General features: G+C 47.7%; 1 protein-coding gene across 1 annotated transcript; it reads left to right on the forward strand.

Annotated features, from left to right (window-relative positions):
• Window positions 1-12,406: 12,406 nt before the first annotated feature.
• LOC120844545 (myoneurin-like) lies at window positions 12,407-18,527 on the forward strand. The gene is made up of 2 exons (XM_040216372.3): window positions 12,407-12,544; window positions 16,731-18,527. The coding sequence occupies exon 2, from the start codon at window positions 16,749-16,751 to the stop codon at window positions 18,327-18,329; it is 1,581 nt and encodes a 526-aa protein (XP_040072306.3). The 5' UTR covers window positions 12,407-12,544; window positions 16,731-16,748; the 3' UTR covers window positions 18,330-18,527.
• Window positions 18,528-21,686: the final 3,159 nt, after the last annotated feature.

The following is a 21,686-nucleotide window of genomic DNA, read 5'->3' on the forward strand; positions in this document are numbered from 1 at the left end:
AGGAGGAGACAGGAAAACGCAGCGCTCTGTGTTGTCCGCCTCTTTTGTCCTCGTTTCGAGCGCTTCTACGTTTCGAATATTTAAAAGTTTTGCATGACCCTTCTTAAAAAAAAAAAACTATGGTTTCGTAATAAACTTAGAGCTTGTAACTGTTGTGTTCCGTGTCCTTGAACAGACATTCATCTAAAACTAAACGCATTAGTAATATGTTACTGTTCAGGGCGCTCAGCACCGTAAGCAGAAAAGTAAAGGCTTTTTCCCAGTTTTTCAAGCGACGAACAAATTTGGGAAGTGTATTTTTATTAGAAGAGCGTGTTGGTTGAAGTCATGGATGAAGAAAGAATAAACAATTAAAACAGGGACAACACAACTACATCTTTCAAAGAAAAAGAAAGAAAATGAAAGATGTAGTTGTGTTGTCCCTGTTTTAATTGTTTATTCTTTCTTCATCCATGACATGTATTTTTATAGAACTAACTATCAAGCATACTCTCATTTACGCAAATAAACTCAATTAAATATACACAAAAGGAAGGAGCAAATTCCTGCAGCTCAGATATTTAGAAAAAACGTACTACTGACCCTTTAGTAGATTCTTGATTACTTCGACTGTTTACTTCTCTAACCGTAACGCGTGGCTTTTAAAAATATTTCCATCTACTTGGAGGTCACATTAGAGCATAATTTGACGGATTTACTTCCAACATTATTAATGTATCCTCAGTCAAATCTCGCAACATATAAGTGCGGAGCTTCCTATGTTAGTTTGGTTCAGAAAACCACCACCTTTTAGTTTGGAAAAACAATCGGTAACTTCATTTCTATTAATTTCGAAATATGAAAAAGAAATCTTATTTTACTCTTAATTGAAATGAAGCTGAACCCGAATGCCAAGTGATAGAATAATTTAGTGTAACCCAGGCGCCTTCATAGGAATGTGAGCAATTGATCCAATGCCTAGCATGTTCAGCGTCGTTGCACTCTCATTTACCAAAAAATTATTCAATATGGCTCATGCAGTGAACATTTACATTCACTATCAAGATAGGTTGGAATACAGTCAACCATCCACGTGGTTTTCGGTTCATGCTGCGCAGCCTGGTGATGGGCCAGCAGAGGTTGCGCATACGGAGTAAGACCAGGGGTGCAAGGTGTCGTGTCGAACTCTGATATGCCTTTACTTTGATTTTCCTTTGGCCGGGGTGTCAGCGCTTTGTCTTTGAGCGCCGCAGAGCTGGGGACCCGCTCGCAGTCCAGCAGCAGCAACTGCCAAACCCCTGAACTTGAGATTCTGGCTCTACGTGCTGTGCAACTGGAGTTAAAACACGCTGCCATTAAAAACTGGATCCGAGGTAGTAGGCAAAACTAATCGACGTCGGTTATTGTGAATGGAGATGTTACAACGATAATTTTAAGCAGCGAAATACGAGCGGAGCAGCCCTTACTAAATATCGCAGTTCACAGACACACAAAAAAACATTGGAATTCTGGGCGGCTTTACTCGCTTCCGGATTTAACCGGCACTAGCTTAACTTGCATCCAATGGGTGCCAATGTAAAGTTACATTTATTATCGGCAGTTAAACCGTTTCTTCTTGGCAACAAACGCTGAATTTCTTGCTCTATTTAAGTGTTACTAAGTCAGTAGAGCACTTTTAATGCTTGACTGATACGCAGCATGGTCAGTAAAAGGTAAAGCACGTTACTTTGTATACTAAAACAATACTAACCTTCACAAATCAGAAGTTTTTTTTAGGTAGAAGCCTTCAATGTGTAGCTCGACCAACCCTGTAGCAGTAAACGCAGTGTTTAACTTAAGCAGCGCACGTTTATGTTGGTTTTGTTGTTGTTTTCTTCAAGTGGAACGAAGTGGAACATAGAAACCTTACCTTCTGCTTGATGACATGTACAATTTCTTCCAATATCAAGTGCGATGAGCGACTACATCTTCCATTGAAAGCTCTGTTTGCCGTGCTGTCTATACCGCTTTCCCGGTTACACAGGAGTCTCGCTTTATGAACAGATGCGGAGAACTCAACTCTAACCTTCGTTGACCGGCGCACCCATATAACGCGCAGCAGCTGCGGCACTAAAGCTGCAAAACATAAAAAGAGCATTCGCATTCAAAGAAAGCTATGCGGAAACCTACGAACCTATACACGTTTCCTAAAAACGCTCCTAGGCCGCCGCCATGTTGCTGATGATGATGCGGCTGGTGCGACTCTCGCGCCCTCTATCAGCAAGAAATTTTCTGCCACTCTCTTGGACTGTGAAGACCCGCTCAGCGCGGTTCTCTACCTACGTTTGTGCGGTTTTACATTCGACGTTTTCTGGCCTCTCTTGAAAGTTTCCACTTAATTTCTTTTTATGCGTGCTGATTACCTGTGCTATCTTCCATTGAGAGAAATAAGACTGGTAAGTGCCTGCCATTCAAGCTTTTCTGCTCGACATTCACGGAAAACGAAGGAGGTGAACGACGTCGAACGACCCTCGACACGAATTTGCGAACATTGTTCTACGATGCTTAGCTACGATGTACCCATAGCCATGGATACATCGTAGCTAAGCGAAATTCAATTAGATATGTTGCGGGTGTGGGTGTAGGTCCGTTCGCACTCATGCGACCTCTTAAAACTGGGTTCCTCAAAACCTCTAACAACGAGAGGACACACTGGCGCCATCTGTTGGGTAGCAGTGCAAACTTGGTGGTCCGACATATTTTCTATTCCTCTCGCGCATTTTCCTTTCTTTCTTTGCTCGAAAACCTTTTGTCAACGTTATAAACGAGCCTTTCTCATGGGTTTTACGCACATTTGACGTCGAAAATACCGCAAAACCTTCGCTCTTGTGAAATGCAGTTCCAGGGTCACCGCATAGATGGCGCCAGCGTGCCAGTGCGTTCTCTCCTCCTAAGAAATTTTAAGAGGTTTTAAACAAGGCTCCTCTCTCAGTCGTACTCGGCTGCAAGAGTGTGAACGGGCCTTGACGTGGGGCCATTGCGACGCTGGTCGAAACGGGGAAGTCTGTGTGTGCTTGGATGCTCCGTGCGATGCTCCTCGGCACCGCACTCATCCACGAGCACACACACTTGGGGGGCCTGCAGAGCAGCTCCGAGCTCTTCCCGCGTTCCGCCGCACCCGCTGTCGCACCCAACTTTCGTGTCGCGTCTACCCACCGGTCCAGTCTCGGCATACACTGTCTTGACTCGGATCGAAACCAAGCCGAGGTCGTCACTTTTCTATTTCTTTTCTTGTCAAAACAACAAAAAAAGAAGAAAAAAAAAAAGAAGAAACCGCCCGAGTTAGGGACAAAACATTCCACCGACCCTTCCTCGAGACGGAACCTCTCCCGCAGTTCCTAATTAGCGGGGGAAGCGAAACAGCACCCAGCCGATGGCCCCAGCTCTCCCGCTCAACCCGCGGCGCAAGGAGCGACCGAGAACCGGATGCGTTCCCTCACGAAAACTCCAAAATAGAGAAAAATGGTCGAATTCTGCGACAACGTGGTTCATCGACAAGCAAGCGGTGAAACTGCGACTGCTTCTTTTTAACCACCGAACTGCAGGAACTGTAATTCGGGCACTTCGGTACACCGCAGCCTTACGGCATAGCCATCGAGCGATCGATCACAAACAACGTAAACACTACTCGAGCAGCCAGAAAACGAAAGTCTGCTCCAAGAAGAAAGCGTAAACCCGTTCAGCAGAAGACGCTCGGGGATCGACTGCGCAGGCGCAGTAGGGTCTTTCTCTTGCTTCGTTTACCACACGATAGATGGCGCTTGACTCTGAGCATTATCAAATTCGGCAATATTCGTCACATCTCTAATTATGCGACAAAATGCGCATCTGAATATTCTTTAACAAAACTTGTAGAAAACATTCGCCGGCTATTTATTGTTTATCATCGCAGTGCTGGTGAGGTAGGCTCTTACCAAATAGGTGACGTGGATTTGGATGACGCGCTGCGATTTTGCGGATGCATCCCTGTGAAAAGCCAGAAAGCTTTCGAAGGAAGGAAGGTCCAAAAAAGTCCAGTTTTCTTTTAAAAGTTCTATGGCGAAGAATTTTTGTTTTTGCTCCCTTTTTTTGTGTTTCTTTTCGCACCTTTTACGACGTGCGGTGGATGACTTTCGATTTCAAAATCGTTTCATGGTTCCTTTAAGGGGACTGACGTACCTCTCAAGACTTTCTAAAAGGATTAAGATACCTGTCATAGTTCTTTGAGAGGTTGGTGAGTCTGTCCCTACCTTTTCAGTGAAAGCATGGCATCCATTGAAATCGCTTTAACTGTCTTTTGGAGAGATCCCGTTGCCCTTCAGAATATATGAGTTGGAAAAGTCACTTGTCCTTTTCGTATCGGGCGGCCGCAACGAACAGACGCTCAGTGTCGGCTTCCCACCCCATGCGTGGTTACCCATCTTCTTGAGCAGCTCAGCGTGCGGATCAAGGAGAATGTTTCTCAAAGCCCTTTGTCCCTCGAGAATATCTCGCTCTTTCCTCCTCTCCGCAAGTTTGTCCCTCTTTCATTTCGACGCGCGCCGCGACAGGTGACTCCTGGCATGGGCGTACCAACCGGGGGGGGGGGGAAGGGGGGCGCTTTCCCCCCCCCCTCCCCAGTTTTCAGAGTGGGGGGCAAGGCATGTGTTTTGCCCCCCCCCCCCCCCCCCCCCCACTCAAAAACAAGTTAGTACGCCACTGACTGCTGGCAAACACTTGCTACATCGGTGGTTTTCTCGTGACTTCGACTCGAAGACTTCGTGTTTTTTCTAGGATATGAGTTGCCGGTGTCTCTGACGTCTTGGCTACTGGGTATGTCTTTCCGTGGCGTCTGGTTGCGTCTGGATCAGGCACGCGAGTTTTGTTGATGCTTCGGCTGTGTGTCGGCTCGGATCATTCGGCTCGAGATCAGATGCAATCTTCCGCTTTATGTACATTGATACAATAAATTGGAAGTACGAGACGGATTGTCCTAATCTTATTTCCTACTCTGCAGACATAGAAGCCAAGGTGCACACGTTTCTGTTATCAAATGCAAAGCCGTAATCATACGCTTGTTTCCAAAAGAGTCGACAGCAGATATCATCGCTTTTGTGCCTTTTTGTTTCTGCCTTTGCACGCCGAAGTGAGAACTTGATAAAAAAAAAAAAGAAATAAAAAAACTGAATGAGCGTTTAGTAGACGCGCGCAAGTGATTTAGTAACGCCACGTTATAGATGAAGTTCTATGACATCTCTAAAAGCAAGACACGAGACATCCGCCCTACCGATAAAAAAGAAGCTTCGACAGGAGGTCAGCAACGTAGTATTTATACGCATGCACACCGTCGCAGAATGCGAGGCTGCGACATGGGAGGGCACAAATGGCAGACGGAAGTGGCAAACCGAAACCGGACGGAAGCTCGGCCAATCAGTGACAGTGGATAGGGGAACTGAAGAGCAGGAGGTGCATTTTTCTAGAGGGTGAAAATCTGTCCGATTATTTTTCAATGGCGCTGCTTTCCGTATAGATGGGCTTTATCAGTGCCCTCTTTCTTGCGCCTCTTCGTCCGTCCGGCGTCAGAAGCCCATCCAGGAACAGAGAAGACACCGCAGACGCCACCGCGACGGCACGATGCATGACACCGTGACCGTGCTCGGGATATCTCAACAGCGGCGGGCGTTGATTTCGCGATAATGGTTTTATCTAAGTGTTCTATTGAAAGTGTGCATATATACAAGGTGTTTTTTTTTTACTTAACAAAATTCTATTAAAAAGCCGTGAAAGTTGCACTAATGCGGTTTGTGCAGGTGAGTTATACTGCGAGGAGGACACAACATAGGGGGCTGATCGCAACGATCAGTCGACTAATAATGAAAATTCGGTAATTAACTTTTTAATTAATAAAAATATACATATGGCTCCAATTACAAATTTACTCTGCGGCATCGCAAATCACCAAATCAACTATATTTAGAAGCATATAACGCAGAGGCAGTATATTACGGCGTTCCGTAAAACCGCTCAACGTGGACGCGTTTCCAGGTTTCGATTTCTTATCGGAGCGCATCTCTGCTCCCGCGGTCCTGCTCCCCAGAGACGCCCAATTTCCCTAGATGATACGAGGGACGCGAGGTGGTGGTTTCGCGCCGCGACCACCTTGGGGCAGGACCACGGGCGCAAAGATGCGCTTCAATTAGAAATCAAAACCGGGAAACGCGTCCAAATTGTGCGCTTTTTTAGCTGGTGTGACTGTACTAAAGGATATCTCCGGGAAGTTGATTCACAAATGCCCCTCCACTGTAAGCAATCAAGATCTCAAGAAGGTCGTGCAAGAGACCTGTGAACTCTACAATAAATTCTGTGACTTCCGCTGAGAAAATTCCTATATTTATTACATCGGCAGTTTCTTAGTTTATTCGATTTCAAAGTCTATGTAAACATGCCATTATTAAAGTTATTTGCGATGATTGATAAACTAAGAATTATATACGAACACAAAATATATTCATCCAAATGTTTATTAAAAGCTTCTTTTAATGCAAATAACGTTTCCTGAATATACAACTTGAGGAGTTGGTACCGGTGGGTGAAGGCGACATGCCGGTGCATTCGGGTTTCTCGGCGATCAGCCTGAGCAAAAGAAAAACAATTTATTTAACGAGCTTTGAACAAGGTGCGCTATCTAAACACAATTATTGTCCAGATCTAGAAATCAGTAAAAAAAGTTCAGGTACGCGAGCATCAAGATGACACAATGTAAGCGTAAAGGCTACGAACACCTTGACCATATTGTGTTGATTGGAGGCAACTGCTATATTCGAGGATTCTTAAACGCTGATGGTAATTAAATTGTCTTTGTTATCAAGAAGATGTATTACTTAAGCCAAATTCACGAAAATGCACTTTATGTGTTTTCCTTCAATGTAGCAGGTGAAAGAAAACAAAGAAATTTGATTTTAGTCATAACGTGTGGGTAACATTAAAAGTGTTAATAGATTTCTCTACATCAATAATAAACTTCAATATTAACTCAGCAAAGACAGAACTGAAAAAGAGGCTATCATGTCAGCAGAGCGACAAATTGTTATTTAGCATTTGGTCAGGCTAGAAAATCGCTTGGCACGAAGATGGAATGTCGCAGTAATTGTCTGGTCAGTTAAACCAATGAAATGTTGATATAAAGCAAAAACACGCCGTTCCTTGGTAGTGACAAAGCTTTTACCGGCATTTATATACATTCTCATCAAATATGCTGTTAGCGTGTTGCATTCGCTTGGAATCAACAAAACACGGAGAGAGTAATGCTTTTTCAACCATTTCGTCGTTTACCCTGAGACTGTTTTTTTTTTTGTTTTTTTTTTTGAAGAGCAGAAGAAACAGAAAAAACAGACAGGTTTCAAACTCAGCTACACGTTTATTTCAACAACTTCCTCTTATATAGTTAGTTTTGGTCGTCAACAACCAATCACATACGACTTGTCCTTTGCACCGTGACTTTACAAGTTCCACTGTATCACAAAAGAAGCGGACACTCCCAACGTTTCCAAGTGAAAAGGTTCTAGCAGAAGATATGCCTCACAAAGCCCCAAGCAACTCTTTTGTGTCCTCACAATAAACAGGACAACAGCCCACAACAACATCCCACTCAAAACTGGTCACCTCCAAAATTGTAGAAAACAGACAATACACACCGGTACACACCACAGACAATACACACCAAAGAAGCCTTTCAGAATGACTAACTAAAAAAAAAAAAAAAAAGAAGAAAGAAAAGAAGAAAAAAAAGAAAAGCACTTAAAATTGTAAAAATTGCTTGCAGCGGTTCCCTATTTGCATAGAAGGTTGACTAATGCAATTTCCCAACGATCTAATCCTAATTGTTTCTCTTACCACCCTTTTAACATCGTGCCTTTCCTTAACAACTACATCCGTTCCAGACCAATCCGTTGTGCAGTTTCTACACTCCTCCAGATGCTTAGCCAACTCCGAATTTGCTGCATTATTTTTAACATTCCTTTTGTGTTCTGTTAAACGATCGTTTAAACACCGAGAGGTTTGGCCTGCATACTTAAAACCACACGGCAAAGGAACCTCATACACCACGCCTACGCTACACGGCACCGACTTTTCCCTATGCGCCTTCTGACAGCCCCTCTGAGCCGTTTCAAAAGGTGTCAATCTATCTAACCTAAAATCCGTGCTGAATACGACATCCACGCCATATTTTTTTGCACATGTGGCGTGGATGTCGTATTCAGCACGGATTTTATGAAAGGAAAGAGAAGAAGAGGAAAATTTATCTTCCAAAACCGAACAACGTAATTCCGACAAAAATAAAGCCCTATGTGTACTGCATGGCTGGAGGAGTCGACGTAACTTTCGAGGTTTGCAAGTCCGGCTCCTGGCCGCCGCCATCCTGCGCCGTCGTCTGTAGATCGCCTGATAGTTCTGGATGTTGTATCAATAATAACGGCTGTCTCCTTTATAAAGGGTGGTAGCTTTCGCCCGTTTTAACCTCCTAAGTGAGTTTGATGAAGTTTGAGCCAAACTTACAGCCCCATGGGCAACAAACATAAATCACGTGAAATTTGAGCATGTGGAGGTGCCAGAGTTTCACTCTGCCAACCGTGCCGTAGACGACTCGCCTTTGAAGCGCCCAACGATTGGTTTGGGGCAACCTCAGTGCGGTCTGGTGTCCGACAGTTACGGCCGTGTTCACCAGACGTGACTAGCACCTGTTTAACTGCCAACGGTCGTCGATTAAAATGATTACGTGGCAGGCGGTGATCGCAGCTGAGCAAGCACCCAATATTCACCGACCGTGTCACTCGGGGCTTAAGCGCGAGACACATGGGCGAAAAAACCATCCGATCCGACGTCCGATCCGGCAGTACGACTGCCTGATCCGAAAAATTTGGTCGCTTCAGGCGTCGGATCGGCGATCCGACGTGCGTCCTTTGCGCCAGATAGTTTCGCACGGTGGACGGATTGTCGGATGCGTCCAGCCAATGACAGCACAGCTAGCGCGAACGTCATGATGACCCACTGAGTCTGGCGGGACCAAGCGAACGCAATAATGGGACAGGCGAGGGGAAGCCGGACGCGTTGATCCCGCTGGCCCATTCGAGAAAGATGGCCCCAGCAAAGAATGTACGCGCTATTGAGAACGAGCTCGTAATTTCGCTCGTGCGAGTTGAACCATCAACCAGACCAGGGATGACCTCCGGGTTCCGCTGAAACGCTTGGATCTCCTGGGTCCTGGGCGGAACCGAACGGATCGTCGTGTCGCATGTAAGGTCGGAAGCGTGTGTCTCAAACTGTCGCATGCGGCAATTCGGAGCGGCATTCGGACTGTTGGTTCGGACGTCGGATCGGATGGATTTTTCGCGCATTAGTCACCTAGAGTGACTCAGAAGGCGATCAAAAAATCTTAGTCGGGGGGGTACAGCTAGTTTAGCCGGTGTTCTCAGGCGGCTAGCGGCTCTGCGTCTTGTCCGACTCGTATCGTCGTTGACCACTGGCGCTAATTCAGCACTCACTGTCTGGGAACCCCGGGACACAGATCCAGAAAGAATCGGAGCAACAAATATTGTGGGAATAGACGTGTTCAGAGATGGCGCTAAGGCAGTCTCGGCAAGGCGCCGGATGCCAAAAGCGCCAGCATTTACGGCGACTTTCATATTTGCGTATGTTGCTGGCAGTGCGGCTTCCATGTTTTCTCTTTCTAGTCTCTTTTTTTCCTTTGAAAAACTGTTTCCCAGACAGTCAGCTTCTCATTAGTGTAACATTTTATTTTTGCTAATAAACATCGATATATTAGTTTTTGTACGATAATATTCCCATTTACGTAGTGGCGTTGAAGTAATGCTCATGCGTTACGTATCTTTTTATGTCAATAGACCTCTTGCTATATTACCCAAGCATCAAGGAGGATGCAGGGATTGGTGTTCCAGGCGCCGCGCGTGCTCGCCTCGGCAGTAGTAACTGTTCTAAAGCAAAAGCCTAAAACAAACGGTATCTTGCACGCGCGTTCGTCAACGCTATATTTCGGTTATTTACTTCGAATCTCTTATACGGGGAAGGCGTGCGCGAGTGACGCAGGGAACACCAATCCCTGCACTCTCCTTGATGCTTGGGTAATAAAGCGAATGGTCTATTCCGCTTTCTTTACCTTTGAGTAGATAATCAGTCACCCGCTGGATTCATGCTCGTGAACACCCTGGAACTAGTCGCTGCTTAGTCACCGATTTGTTTCTTGGTTCGTGACTACTCATACGCGCTACTTACTTTAATACGGCGCTAGTTAGTCATGACTGGTGGATATGGCTCGTAGGGTTTAGCCACTACAGTCGTCCTTCCATTCGTGTGCCAGTGAAAGTCGGTGGATACAGCTGTGGCGACCGGCAACACGTGTTGCCGGTCGTGTTTGTCCCTTGACCCCCTTGTTCCCCTTCTCCGGGGATTATTTTTGTCATTCTTGTCCAGCTCGCTCGCACCTTTGCATTAATTGCATTATCACGATGGCCTTTGTTCTCCGTCCAGGCGAAGGGGCGGGGAGCGGAACATCAGGTCCGTCCAGAAGGGGCGCCGAGAGGTTTCCCTGCGAGACGTGCGGACAGACGTTTGACTCTGGGCTGAAGAGGACCGGGCACCAGTTTGCCCACCCGGGTAGGTGCGCCGTTGATTGCGTGCACGGTGCGAGATATAAACGGGTGTGTGGACACACGGCGTGGCAAACGCCCCGACGCGATCGGCCGGATGAAGTCCTGTTGGCGCCCCAGTGGCCTCTTCGGACGGCGTCTCCACGGGCCAAATGGCCTGACCGAGGAAAAGAGACAAAAACAAAATGAGTGTCCCGTTGCCGGGCGCCTTTTCACGCACGTTTTCTGCGATATTGATGCCTCGATTGTCGTGCCGAAAATCTCTCCGCTTGGACGTAAAACTGTTCTTGCCGCAATTGAGGCTAGGGTGAATGACAAAGCTGCGTCTAAGCGACGTGCACAGCAGTAGCGCTCTAGGTGACGTTGCACAGCCAGAAATCGACTTTAAAAACAAGCTCCTGTAGAGAAGCGTGGGAACCCAGGCCTGCAACAGGCTGCCATGTTTCAAGAGTCGTCGGGTGGCGCCGCTTGCAACCGAGGCGAGGACTTTACCTGGCGACACCGTCCACACCCACGTATATCTCGGAACGTGGTCGCATGCATGGCCAGCTCCGGGGTTGTTTCGCAACGGGACTCCCCGTGGGAATTCTTGGCGCTCACAATTTGTACGTTGAGAGATTGGTGCCTGCTATCCTCCGTTTCATACTTAGTGTGCAACGCTCTCAAAGCTTTTGGTGCGAGCATGGGGCTTGATCTCGTTGATCATTTGCACGCGTCCTCGCGCAAACAAAACCATAGATGAAGCGGCGCGCTCGCGCCAGTAGCATTGACAGCGTGGCGCACTAACTATGAAACAGAGTATAGATCTGTTTCGAGATACTTAATTGCGCGGTTTTTCGAGGAGTGAGCCAATTCTCGCAAATATTTTTAACGGCTGTAAATAACTTAAGTTACGGGAAAAGCAAATTTTAGCGTAATTCGTGACTCGAAAAATGTGTAGAACGATGCATTGTGCAAATATACCGTCTCCATAGTTACAAATACGTGGCCGTTTACACTGAGAGAGTTTGGACTTCTTGAGGAGATTTTGACAGCCCGACAATCACAGCGGCGTTGTCTGACAACCAGGAGAGGACTACTTCTGCCTGCCATTTTGTGGCTCTGACTCATAGGAACTCTATGCGATTTCTCAGGAATAAACGAGACAAACCAGCAACGCCATTTTGTGTTATCGCGAAATCCGCTGGTTTTAGCAGGCAACAAGCTGCACCCATTGGCCCCACCTCGCTCAGTATAAACGGCTCTGACCACTCCTACTTGCGAGATTTTGTTCCCACGAAATATTCCCGAAATTCACATTTTTCATAAAGACGCAAAGTATCGAGCTCGCAAAAATAAACTCGTTTTTAGTACAAAGTAAAAAGAATCTAGACGCTCTAACTGTAAAAATATTTTGGGGCAAAAAGGCCACGGGAGGTAAGTGTTTTTCGGCAGAATTGCGCCTTTCATTACGATGAAAGATGCAAAATTGCTTGTTGTATTATGTCAGGAATTATAGTCTCTTCTTCCTCGGTAATAAATGAATGAGGATGTGTCTTCCAAAAACGTGCCGCTTCGCAGCTGCTCGTACGAAGCGCATGGAGCTCCAGCCCCAAGCACCCTCAAAGTCTGCACCTGCGGGCCTCTGATACGGTGCCGCATTCACTCCTACTTTTTGCCAGTACCGCCAGGATCGGGACATCTGACAACGTGACACTCCGGCTTTTGCGACGTCATTCGTTGCCACTTGGGCAGAATGGCAGAATGGGGCGCTAAACGCACCAGTCGACGTTTTTCATCCAAGCTAGAGGAAACATTTGGCCCGTCTTCTCTTCCGCTTAGGTGGAGCCTCTCGGCCATGCCCGCTGCAGTGCTCCAGTTGTCGGCGCACATTTTCCAGTCGCCTGGCACTGGCCGAACACCAGGTACGGAACGAAAACCACGGCGGTAATTGGCGAATCGCCACCCAGCGTCCTTGCTTCCTTTTGCCCGACTTAATGAAAATCAAACAGATATCCTGTGCACCTACTGCGAGAAACGTTTTTTTTTCCTCGCACGATCGAGGAGTGCTTTTACCGATTTATCATCCGGTGAGGTTCCACAAACGAGTTTTTCGTTATGAATCCTGGGCCGTACCCGCCATGATGCTTCGGTGCTGCGGGTTGCTCGTGTAAGTAAGTGAATAGATAGAGGCCGCAGTGATGACGGCAGGCTAAAAATCTGGCAGCAATCTCTATCTCGAAAGTCCTTTAATGCGTGGGACGTACGGACAAGTGCGAGGGCAACTGGTGCCTCATGCCTGCAAGCATCTGCAGCTTGCGTGCGAAAGTATATAGCTTTGGCGAGCCTGCACTCGCACGGGTTCGTTCGCCCGAGCAGAGACATGGTGGCTGCCAGACGCCTGCTTGTCTGTGGTGGGCGACAGGCTAAAAGATCGGGGGAAGCTCTCCCACTTTCCACTTTAGCGGAGAGGTCGCCGCCTCTACGGCATTTTGTGTGCCAAGACTCTTAGCCTGTCAGCAACTATAAGGAGCGATCGGTTCCTCGAAGACAACCTATTCCATACAGAGTTGTTTTTCATAAAACACTGCAGAAAATTCTTAAAATAGGCGATTTTCACAGAAAAGAAAGGAAACATTCACTCAGCCTCCAGGTGTTGCTCGTTGCTTTCACTGTTAAAAACAATGAGTCATCAGAGAGATGGTAGGGCTCATCATCAAAAACAATAGAGAAGTCGTCACTTTTAGGAATTTATTTGTCAGCTAGCAAACCTTCTCGTTGAGGCCATGCCACCTTTTCGCGTGCATGCAGATGTCAAATGTTCTTTCCAGGGAGAACCCTCTCTCGGTGAAAATTGGGAACGAGCAGCAAAATACCGTATTTACTCGCATAATGAACCCCACAATGGGCATCAATATTTGGACTTTTTACTTTTTTTCGTGTAATGAATGCGCTCTTAACTTTCGGCTCCGCGAGTCTTGAAATTAATTTTCTTTTGCCGCCAAGCAGCCAGGCCAAGTCAAGACAAGCCAAGCCGCTCTCGTAATGGCTGCAGTTGCGTGGTTGCGGAAGTGATCAACCGTGAGACCGCGTGTAGCGCACGCCTAGCGAAGCTGGGGTCTAGGAATTGCCCAGCCCTGGATGTGCTTCGTCCATCAACAAACACGCCGTCGTCTGTGGTCCGCTTTTGGACATTGGGCGCGTTAAGTCAACACCACCTAGACAGAAGGCCTCCACATGGTTTCCTCTTCCTCTCTGAAACGTCATCACAGTCGGATCGCGCTCGGTCGGCTATTGGACCCGAGCCCGACCTTCGACGCGCTGATTGGCCACGAGCCGCAGCCGAACACTGACGCAGCACTCGTGCCCAATCTCTCGCCTCGATCGATCTGACTACGATGACGCGTGTGGAGGACTTCTGTCTTGGTGGTGTTGGTTAAGTCGGCGCTCCTTTACTTCTACTCCGACGCGCCGAGTTTCATACTCCGAGCGCAGCAACTAAACGACGTATAGCGCGCAGGAGTGCGACACACCGACGCTGCGTTCCAAACCTACTCGAAAGGATCCGAGTTACCCTGGCAGATTATGTCACGTGACAAAAAAATAGAAAAACGCTGGATGCGGGTAGGTTTTCGATAACCACCTTTACCCTAGAGTTAGATCGAATAAGTTTTGGAACACGGCCAGAAACTATCGACGGGCCACACGAGCTCCTTCCAAGTTCCGACCGTAGATACCTACGGGTGGCAGAAGCCGAAAATATTTCAAATACAAATAATTAGGCCCGTGTGGAGCGGCAGAGTCTAAAGCAAAAGAGACGGCGACGTTATGAAGTTTCTACGAACGTTTTAATATTCCTGAAAGGTTTTAACACTCGCTTCGTGCACTTATGTGGAAGGCTACCAAATTGGCCAATCTATTTATTGACCATGCATGCTGTTCCGATTTAACGACAACATTCTTCAACTCGCTCGTCGACGCAGGAATCCCTCAAATTTGTCAGAGATTCCCTAGTTCCGTTGGTTTCGTGCCGCAGCGAGATGGAAGCTACGCCGATACCGGAACACTGTCGTTCGATAGCACGTCAATTTGTTTTTAAGGTGTATGCATGAACAAACCTTAGCCGGAAAGCTAACTGGTGTTTCGGCTTTCCAATCTAAGTATCTTTATTCGCCGCGGCTGGGCTATGCACTCTAAAAGAGTGCAGCGATCCGACTGTCTTTTCACCACAACCTTTCTGTCGCTGAGCTATCGGCACGCTTGTTCGATAGATCAATTCGTTTTCAGGCGAGATGCACGAACAAACCTTTTCCTCAACGCTCACTGATGTTTTGGGCTTTCCAATCGAAGTATCTTTATTCGTTGGGCTAAGCATTATAAAAGGGGCAGCGGTCCGAATGTTTCCTCATTTCGACAAATTTTCTGTCGCTGTGCTATCGGCACTCTACCATTGGATAGATGAATTTTTTTCAGGCGAGATGCACGAACAAACCTTTTTCGGAACGCTAATTGCTGTCTTGGCATTCAAATCAAATCGTTTTTACCTGCTGGATTAAGCACTAATCAACTGAAAAGGGGCAGCGGTCCGGCTACGCCTTTCGTCTCGACGGTCTCAACAGCAGCGCAGCCGGGTGTAGGGCAAAATGGTCCCGGTCAAAATGGTCGCGGACAAAATGGTCCCGGACAAAAAGGTCCCAAGTGCAAACCTGGACAAAATGGTCCCAGGAGAATTTATCAATACTTTGAGCGTTGTTAATAGGACAAAATGGTTTGGTACTTTTATTTTGACACACGTTCGAGGATAATATCAACATTTTCATTATAATCATTTGAAACAAATTTTAAATCCCTTCTTTCTATACTTTGTAGCTCTATTTCTAAAAGGTTCTTGATTTCTACCGATATATTCCACGTGTGTGATCAATATCTTTCTATCGCCAGAACCTGATTTCAAATTAGCGCTGCCAAGCTTCAAAACGATATGCGGAATGAAAATCATTATCATACACGTACTACATGTTCTTGAAGTGGTTTTTTTAAATGAGCCTGTTGTACCACCGTGTTCTATTTTTCAGAAACAGCATCGCTCTGTCTGAACATTGTATATTAAAGAAATCAATAATTGATTTCACAACTATGAGCGTATTTATTGCATAGATCACTTAAGAGACAAGAAGTCGACGCTGCTGAAGCGAAGGCCTAATACGAAAATGTATTCATATGACCCAACCCCTCAAAAAGTCGTTCAAGGGACGGAGCCCTTGCACATACTTTGTGCACAGAGTTACAAGCCGCTGCTAATATCCATCAAGAGTAGAAAATACACAAAAAAAAACCTGCAAACAGCAAATAAATAATACCACATAGGGACCATTTTGTCCGGAATGGCAGTTGGGACCATTCTGTCCGGGACCATTTTGTCCGGGGCCATTTTGTCCGGGACCATTTTGTCCGGGACCATTTTGACCGGGACCATTTTGACCGGATCCCAGCGCAGCCATCTTGTTCGTTTACGTGATGTCACGGAGCGCGAAGAAGTCACTCGCGCTCTGAGAAATTGTCGGTGCACGAAGAGCACGCTCGAGTGTCAGTCTTCGGTGGCACTCCTGTCTGTTTAGTGAAAGGAGCGCCAAACTCTCGCGCTCCGGAGCACGGACTTAACGCGCCCAGTGAGGTCGTGAAATGGTTTAGCATAAGAATAGTCGCGTCGCTCTCCGTGCTGAGTGTGCTTCGTAGGGTGCTTTTTCTTCGGCAAAAGGCACGTCAAAAGCGCCCTAAAAAAAGGTTTGCAGTTTATAGAGCATGGTTACTGTGGCGCACCCACGACCAGCCATGGGTGCGCCTCTGCCAGTGGAGACGTGCCACAGTACCCTGCCTTGCCATATTGGTACCTAAAATGACATTTGCTCAAAGTGTGTAAATGCAAATATTTTACCCCGCGTAATGAATGCACTTTCCAAATATGTTTTTATGGCTATGCTTTAAAACATGGAGCTTTTGTGCAACCTTAGAGTTGTCTCATACTTTAGAGCGCCATTTTGTACATGGCGTCGATTGCTCCTCGGAATCAAAGTTTGCAGGGATTCTATCGCCCTTCCTCCCTGGGCCCAGGCTCGTCACGAGAACAAGATGCTCTACGTGTGCCCCACCTGCGGCCGGCAGTTCCGCCAGAACACGGGCCTGTGGCGCCATCTACGCACCCACAACCCGGATGCGCCGCGGCCGCGCCACCCCTGCGCCATCTGCGGACGGGAGTTCTCCCGCCCCGACTACCTCCGCGCACACTCCGCGACGCACGACCATCCGCACGAGCGCAGCTTCGTCTGCCAAGTCTGCAACCGCGGGTTCCTGCAGGGCTCGGACCTCAAACGGCACCGGCTGGTCCACTCGACGGAGTGCCGATTCCGGTGTGCCGTCTGCGAGCGAACCTTTTCGGACCGGTCCAGCAGGAACCGGCACCAACGTGAGCACGACCCGATGCAGTGCTACGTCTGCACGATGTGTGGGACCACTTTTAAGAGGACGTCCAAGCTCAGGGGTCACGTGACCAGGATGCATGGCGACTCGACGGTTTCGGAGCTATGCCCCGGCACGTCGAGCACCGGGAGAGCCACCGACGGTACGGCCGTCGTGCCGAGCGGTCCAGAAGCGGTTACGACGGTAAGCGAAAAAGTGTCAGGAGTTTGCGCGAGTGCCATCTTCGATTTGTCTTGCGGAGTAGCAGTGCTGTCGGACGAAATTGATAACAGGCTTCGGGAAGTCTGCAAACCCTCGGTGTTGGAAGAACGGCAGCCCGAACTCGAGACTCGTGGCACATCGCTGCTCCATCGGGGCGAAGTCTCAAATGGTCATCCCGCCTCCCTCGAAACAACCGGCGAGATCCGAGCTTTAAATAGTCTGGCCCTGCCTCATGAATCAAACGTTGAATTTCCAAAATGCAATCGCCTCTCCGCATTAAGTGAACTAACGGACGGTGTTCAACCGTCAGATGAGCCAGTCGGTGCACTTCTGGAGCCCGGTAGTCCTCCGTTGGTAGAAATATCGTCTGAAAAGCTCGCGAGTGGCGACAATCTGCGGATGTCCGGCGAGTCGACCAACGAACTTTCGGCGTCCCGCAATCTGGCGTCTCGTGGCCTCCCGCTGCCGAGGCAGTCCGTCGAGCTTGCAGACGACGACTGCCCTCCGTCGTCCGGCGAGCTACCAGCACCACCCCAACCCGCCGGCAAGCTTCCGGAAGCCGACTCCCTCGACCCAACGAAAGCGTGCTCGGGCGATTCTCTGAAAGGAGACAGCACGACGACGGTGGCTGACAGACTCGAGGCTGTGCCGGGAGGTGTGACAGATGTCCTCCGTCGGTCCCTGGACGACGCGACGGAGGTTCCCAAAATCGCCCTTGCGCAGGACCCATCCCTCCCGGATGGGTCCTGTGGCGATGCGGACTTTGCGAGCTTCCCCGACTTCGGGAGCCAGGCCTACTACGACTGGCTGGCGGGCTTCGCGTCCGTCTGCAACCTCCTGTCCCCGCCGCTGGACGGCCGGGTCTTTGCCCGGGTGACGCAGGTCCTCAAGACGCTGGGAGACGCGCTCGCTTTGCCGTCGGGTGTCCTGGCCTGCCGGGAGAACTTTGAGATCCTGCTCGGTATCTGGGACGACCTCCGGAGGCTCGTCGGGAAACACCTGGGCTTTGTTGTGGCGCACCTGCCGGCTTGACTGAGCCTTGCAGCCTCGTAGTCCCCGCCTCAAAATTTGCTCAACTCGCCAACATCACTGGAATGGTGACCCAAATATCGGGCCAAAGTAAATTTTTAATGAATTAATTGTCTCTTGCACCGAAGCCGTTGTCTGTAGCAGCGAAAAGCGGCACCGAAATTTCCATTGGCTGAGCGAAACGGCACCTAAATTTCCAATAAAACTCAAAGAAAAGCACAGCAACGCAGATGCTTCGTCATGGAAGCCGGCGGGTGCGCTCAAGGTCAAAGCGGACGCGCCTCAGAAATAAAACAAAGAGAAGCGCAGCAACATAATGCTTCGTCATGGAAGCCGTCGTGCCTGTGCAGTGGGGGGGGGGGGGGGGGTGTGATGTCACCGTCGTGTGCGAAAGGAAGACGTGGCGCACTACTTGTAGGAATGCGCTGCGTGTAGGAATGCTTTTGCTTTCCTACACATAATCAGTCTTAACTGCCGAACGTTTTTTCACAAAGTCAGTGAATTTACAATTTTGGTCCTCACAGTGTTTATTGATGTGAAAGTCTCTAACAGTAACAATGAAAAAGTGAGGTCAGCGGAAGGCAGGAGTTCACTTTTTGGAATGTAGACTTTGTTCCCAACTGATTACAAGCAGCTTCATGGTGTTAATAAATGCTTCGGATACTCACTGTAGCGCCCATGCGGCAGCACGAAACAAATGCTTGGCATACTCCATTTTTAGGCTCCACGCTCGACCCGCAAACCTGCCTTCCCCCGACCTCGCGGCACTCAAAAGCGCGGGTATATCTGAACATTGGGTTTGTCATCATTCACTCAGCCATTTCTCAACAACTATTCTGAATTTCCCGATATTAAGTAGCATACCGGAAAAGGCAAAGACCAGTGATTCCGGAAATATATTTAGTTGGAGTAGTTAAAACAACCGCCAGAGTACCCCTTTAAAGGGATACTTCAACGAAATTTGAAATATTCCCGTCGTGTTCAAAAATAGGTTGAATATGATCCACAATATCCGTAAATGACAATCGCACGTTTGTATTTTGAGCCTGGGTGGATGTATTTTTCGTTATAAACGGCCCACTCTGGCAAGCGCTCGGAGAAGGCCCAGCGGAGACCACGTGACAGCCAACGTAATCGTGACGTAGGTCGTCTCAGGACGAGCAAAGCTACGGCGAGGCTGACGTCGTGAGGGTGGCCTAGTCGTTCCAGCCACCGAAGCGGCTGCTTTTGTACGAATTTTGAGTGACGGGTTAATCTTCTGTAATCTTCTAGGGGGACAATACCGACTTCTGCGACACACAAAAGGCATTCTCGGGAAGAGGGGAGTTCCTCCTTCCCCCCTTCTCTCGTCGTGGCCGGAGACGAGACAACCTCCGTCACTAGCTGTCAAGGTTCTTAGACGAGCATTACAAACGAGGCGTTAGCGACATCCACCAGGTGCTCTTTGCTAATCGTTTAATTCGTTTTAAAATTTCTTTTCGTGACTTTTTTTAACCAGATATTGGTGTGTTCGATGTGATACTACTCCTTTTAACACATATAGGCCATAAAATAAGCGCCGAAATTTTTGTTGTAATATCCCTTTAAAGAGCAACTCCGTTCAATTGCGAAAAATTTAAGCTTACATGGGATACCATTTGACAAAGCGCTATTAAACAGCTCTGTGTCTTGGGATTCACGAAATGTGGAATATTCTATATTTTGTAATCTTAATTTAAACATCAGGAGATACCGAAACCGAAACTTTGGTTGCGTCAGACAACATTGGTCTTGTGTCGTCAGAGTCATGGCCACGTCATGTCGAACCACATTGTCTTGTGACAGTCGTGGGGGCGAGTTACAGGACACGTGACGCGGGCAGGTCGCTTCGCTTGGCGTGAACGGTGATGGCCTGGGAGAGAGTCGGAGCTGAGGAACCGGACGTGAGGAACAAGTGCGATCTAGCATAGACAGAGCGATAAGCGCGCAGGGCAGCACAAACTACCGCATCCGCGTTACGGTGATCACGCGGACGCCGTTGAGCCAACACCGGGAGGAGAAACTCATGACGTCATCGTTCAATTTCGCTCCGAGAAGTAAAAACAAGCAAAACGTGAGAATGACGTAACATGCCTCTGACGTAGTGGCTCAATGTTGGCTGCTCCAACTCCATGGCATTGACTGCGCTGATGATTGCGCCTCACGTCGCACGCTAGAGTTGGCAGATTTCGGTGACTTGGCTGATTTGAACGTTTGCTGACCACTTTATTAAATATACAGACGGAATTAGATCGCAATATTTTACATGTGGTTTTCCTATAGGATATTGAAGAGGGCTGCATAGTTTTCTAAATATCAAAAATGAAGCGGAGTTGCCCTTTAAAGGGATACTTCAACGAAATTTGAAGTATACCTGTCGTGTTCAGAAATAAGTTGAATATAAATGACAATTGTGTGTTTGGTTTTTGAGCCTGATGGCTGTATTTTTCGTTATAAACGGCCCACTCTGGCAAGCGCTCTGAGAGCAGCCAGCGGAGACCATGTCACATTCGATGAAATTGTGACTAATTTTGTTTCAAGATGAGCGAAGCTGCAGCGAGGCGGACGTCGTCAGGATGCCCTAGCTGTTCCAGCCACCGAAGCAGTCGAAGCATGCCAGCGATCTACAACTAACCGCAAAGCTGCTTTTGTGTGAGTTATGAGTGACTGGTTAATCTTCTATAATCTTGTAGAGGGAGAATAGCGACGTTTGGGACACACAAAAGAGACTCCTGTTTAGAGTGTTGGGTATAACAACTATTTATTTGCAAAAATATTCCAAAAGCCGGGAATCATAATGATCAAAAAAACTGCTCCGACTTTACTCAACAAGATTAACAAGTTAATCAAACGTTTCGTCTCCCATCCGGGAAACATCGTCAGTGAAACCTACAAGCAGGAATGAGGGAAGATATGTATCAGCAGAAGACACATGTCCTTTTGGAAATGTCTTTTATTAGGGCAAAAATAGGTTTTCATATACAACCGAAGAGTCGCAACACCATTTAATGCGAGGCCTGAATGGTTACAATCATCATCTAAGCAACGTCAACGAAAATGTTTGTAGCCGCAGACCGATAAATTTAGGTTTAGATAAGTATGCGTCATAGTTTGTCTCAAACACGCAACATTGTTGATATGCACCTTTCTTGATGACAACTGCACCAACGTGAGAGAGCCCACGTCGTCAAACACTTGCACACATATCTTGACTATGGTATAACAGGATTTCTTGCTTGAAGTGAAGATCATCTCGCTACGACTAGCTACGACCACCCACCGCAGCGAGTTTTTTTGACAACTATTTATTTATCAAAATGTACAACAGGTGGCAGCAGCAGC

The sequence above is a fragment of the Ixodes scapularis genome, unplaced genomic scaffold (assembly GCF_016920785.2).
Source record: "Ixodes scapularis isolate PalLabHiFi unplaced genomic scaffold, ASM1692078v2 PGA_scaffold6__148_contigs__length_123643588, whole genome shotgun sequence".
Lineage (NCBI taxonomy): Eukaryota > Metazoa > Arthropoda > Arachnida > Ixodida > Ixodidae > Ixodes > Ixodes scapularis.

Bases quoted from the DNA above. Each gene is read 5' to 3' on its own strand.
- LOC120844545 (XM_040216372.3), top strand. From the start codon at position 16,749: ATGCTCTACGTGTGCCCCACCTGCGGCCGGCAGTTCCGCCAGAACACG.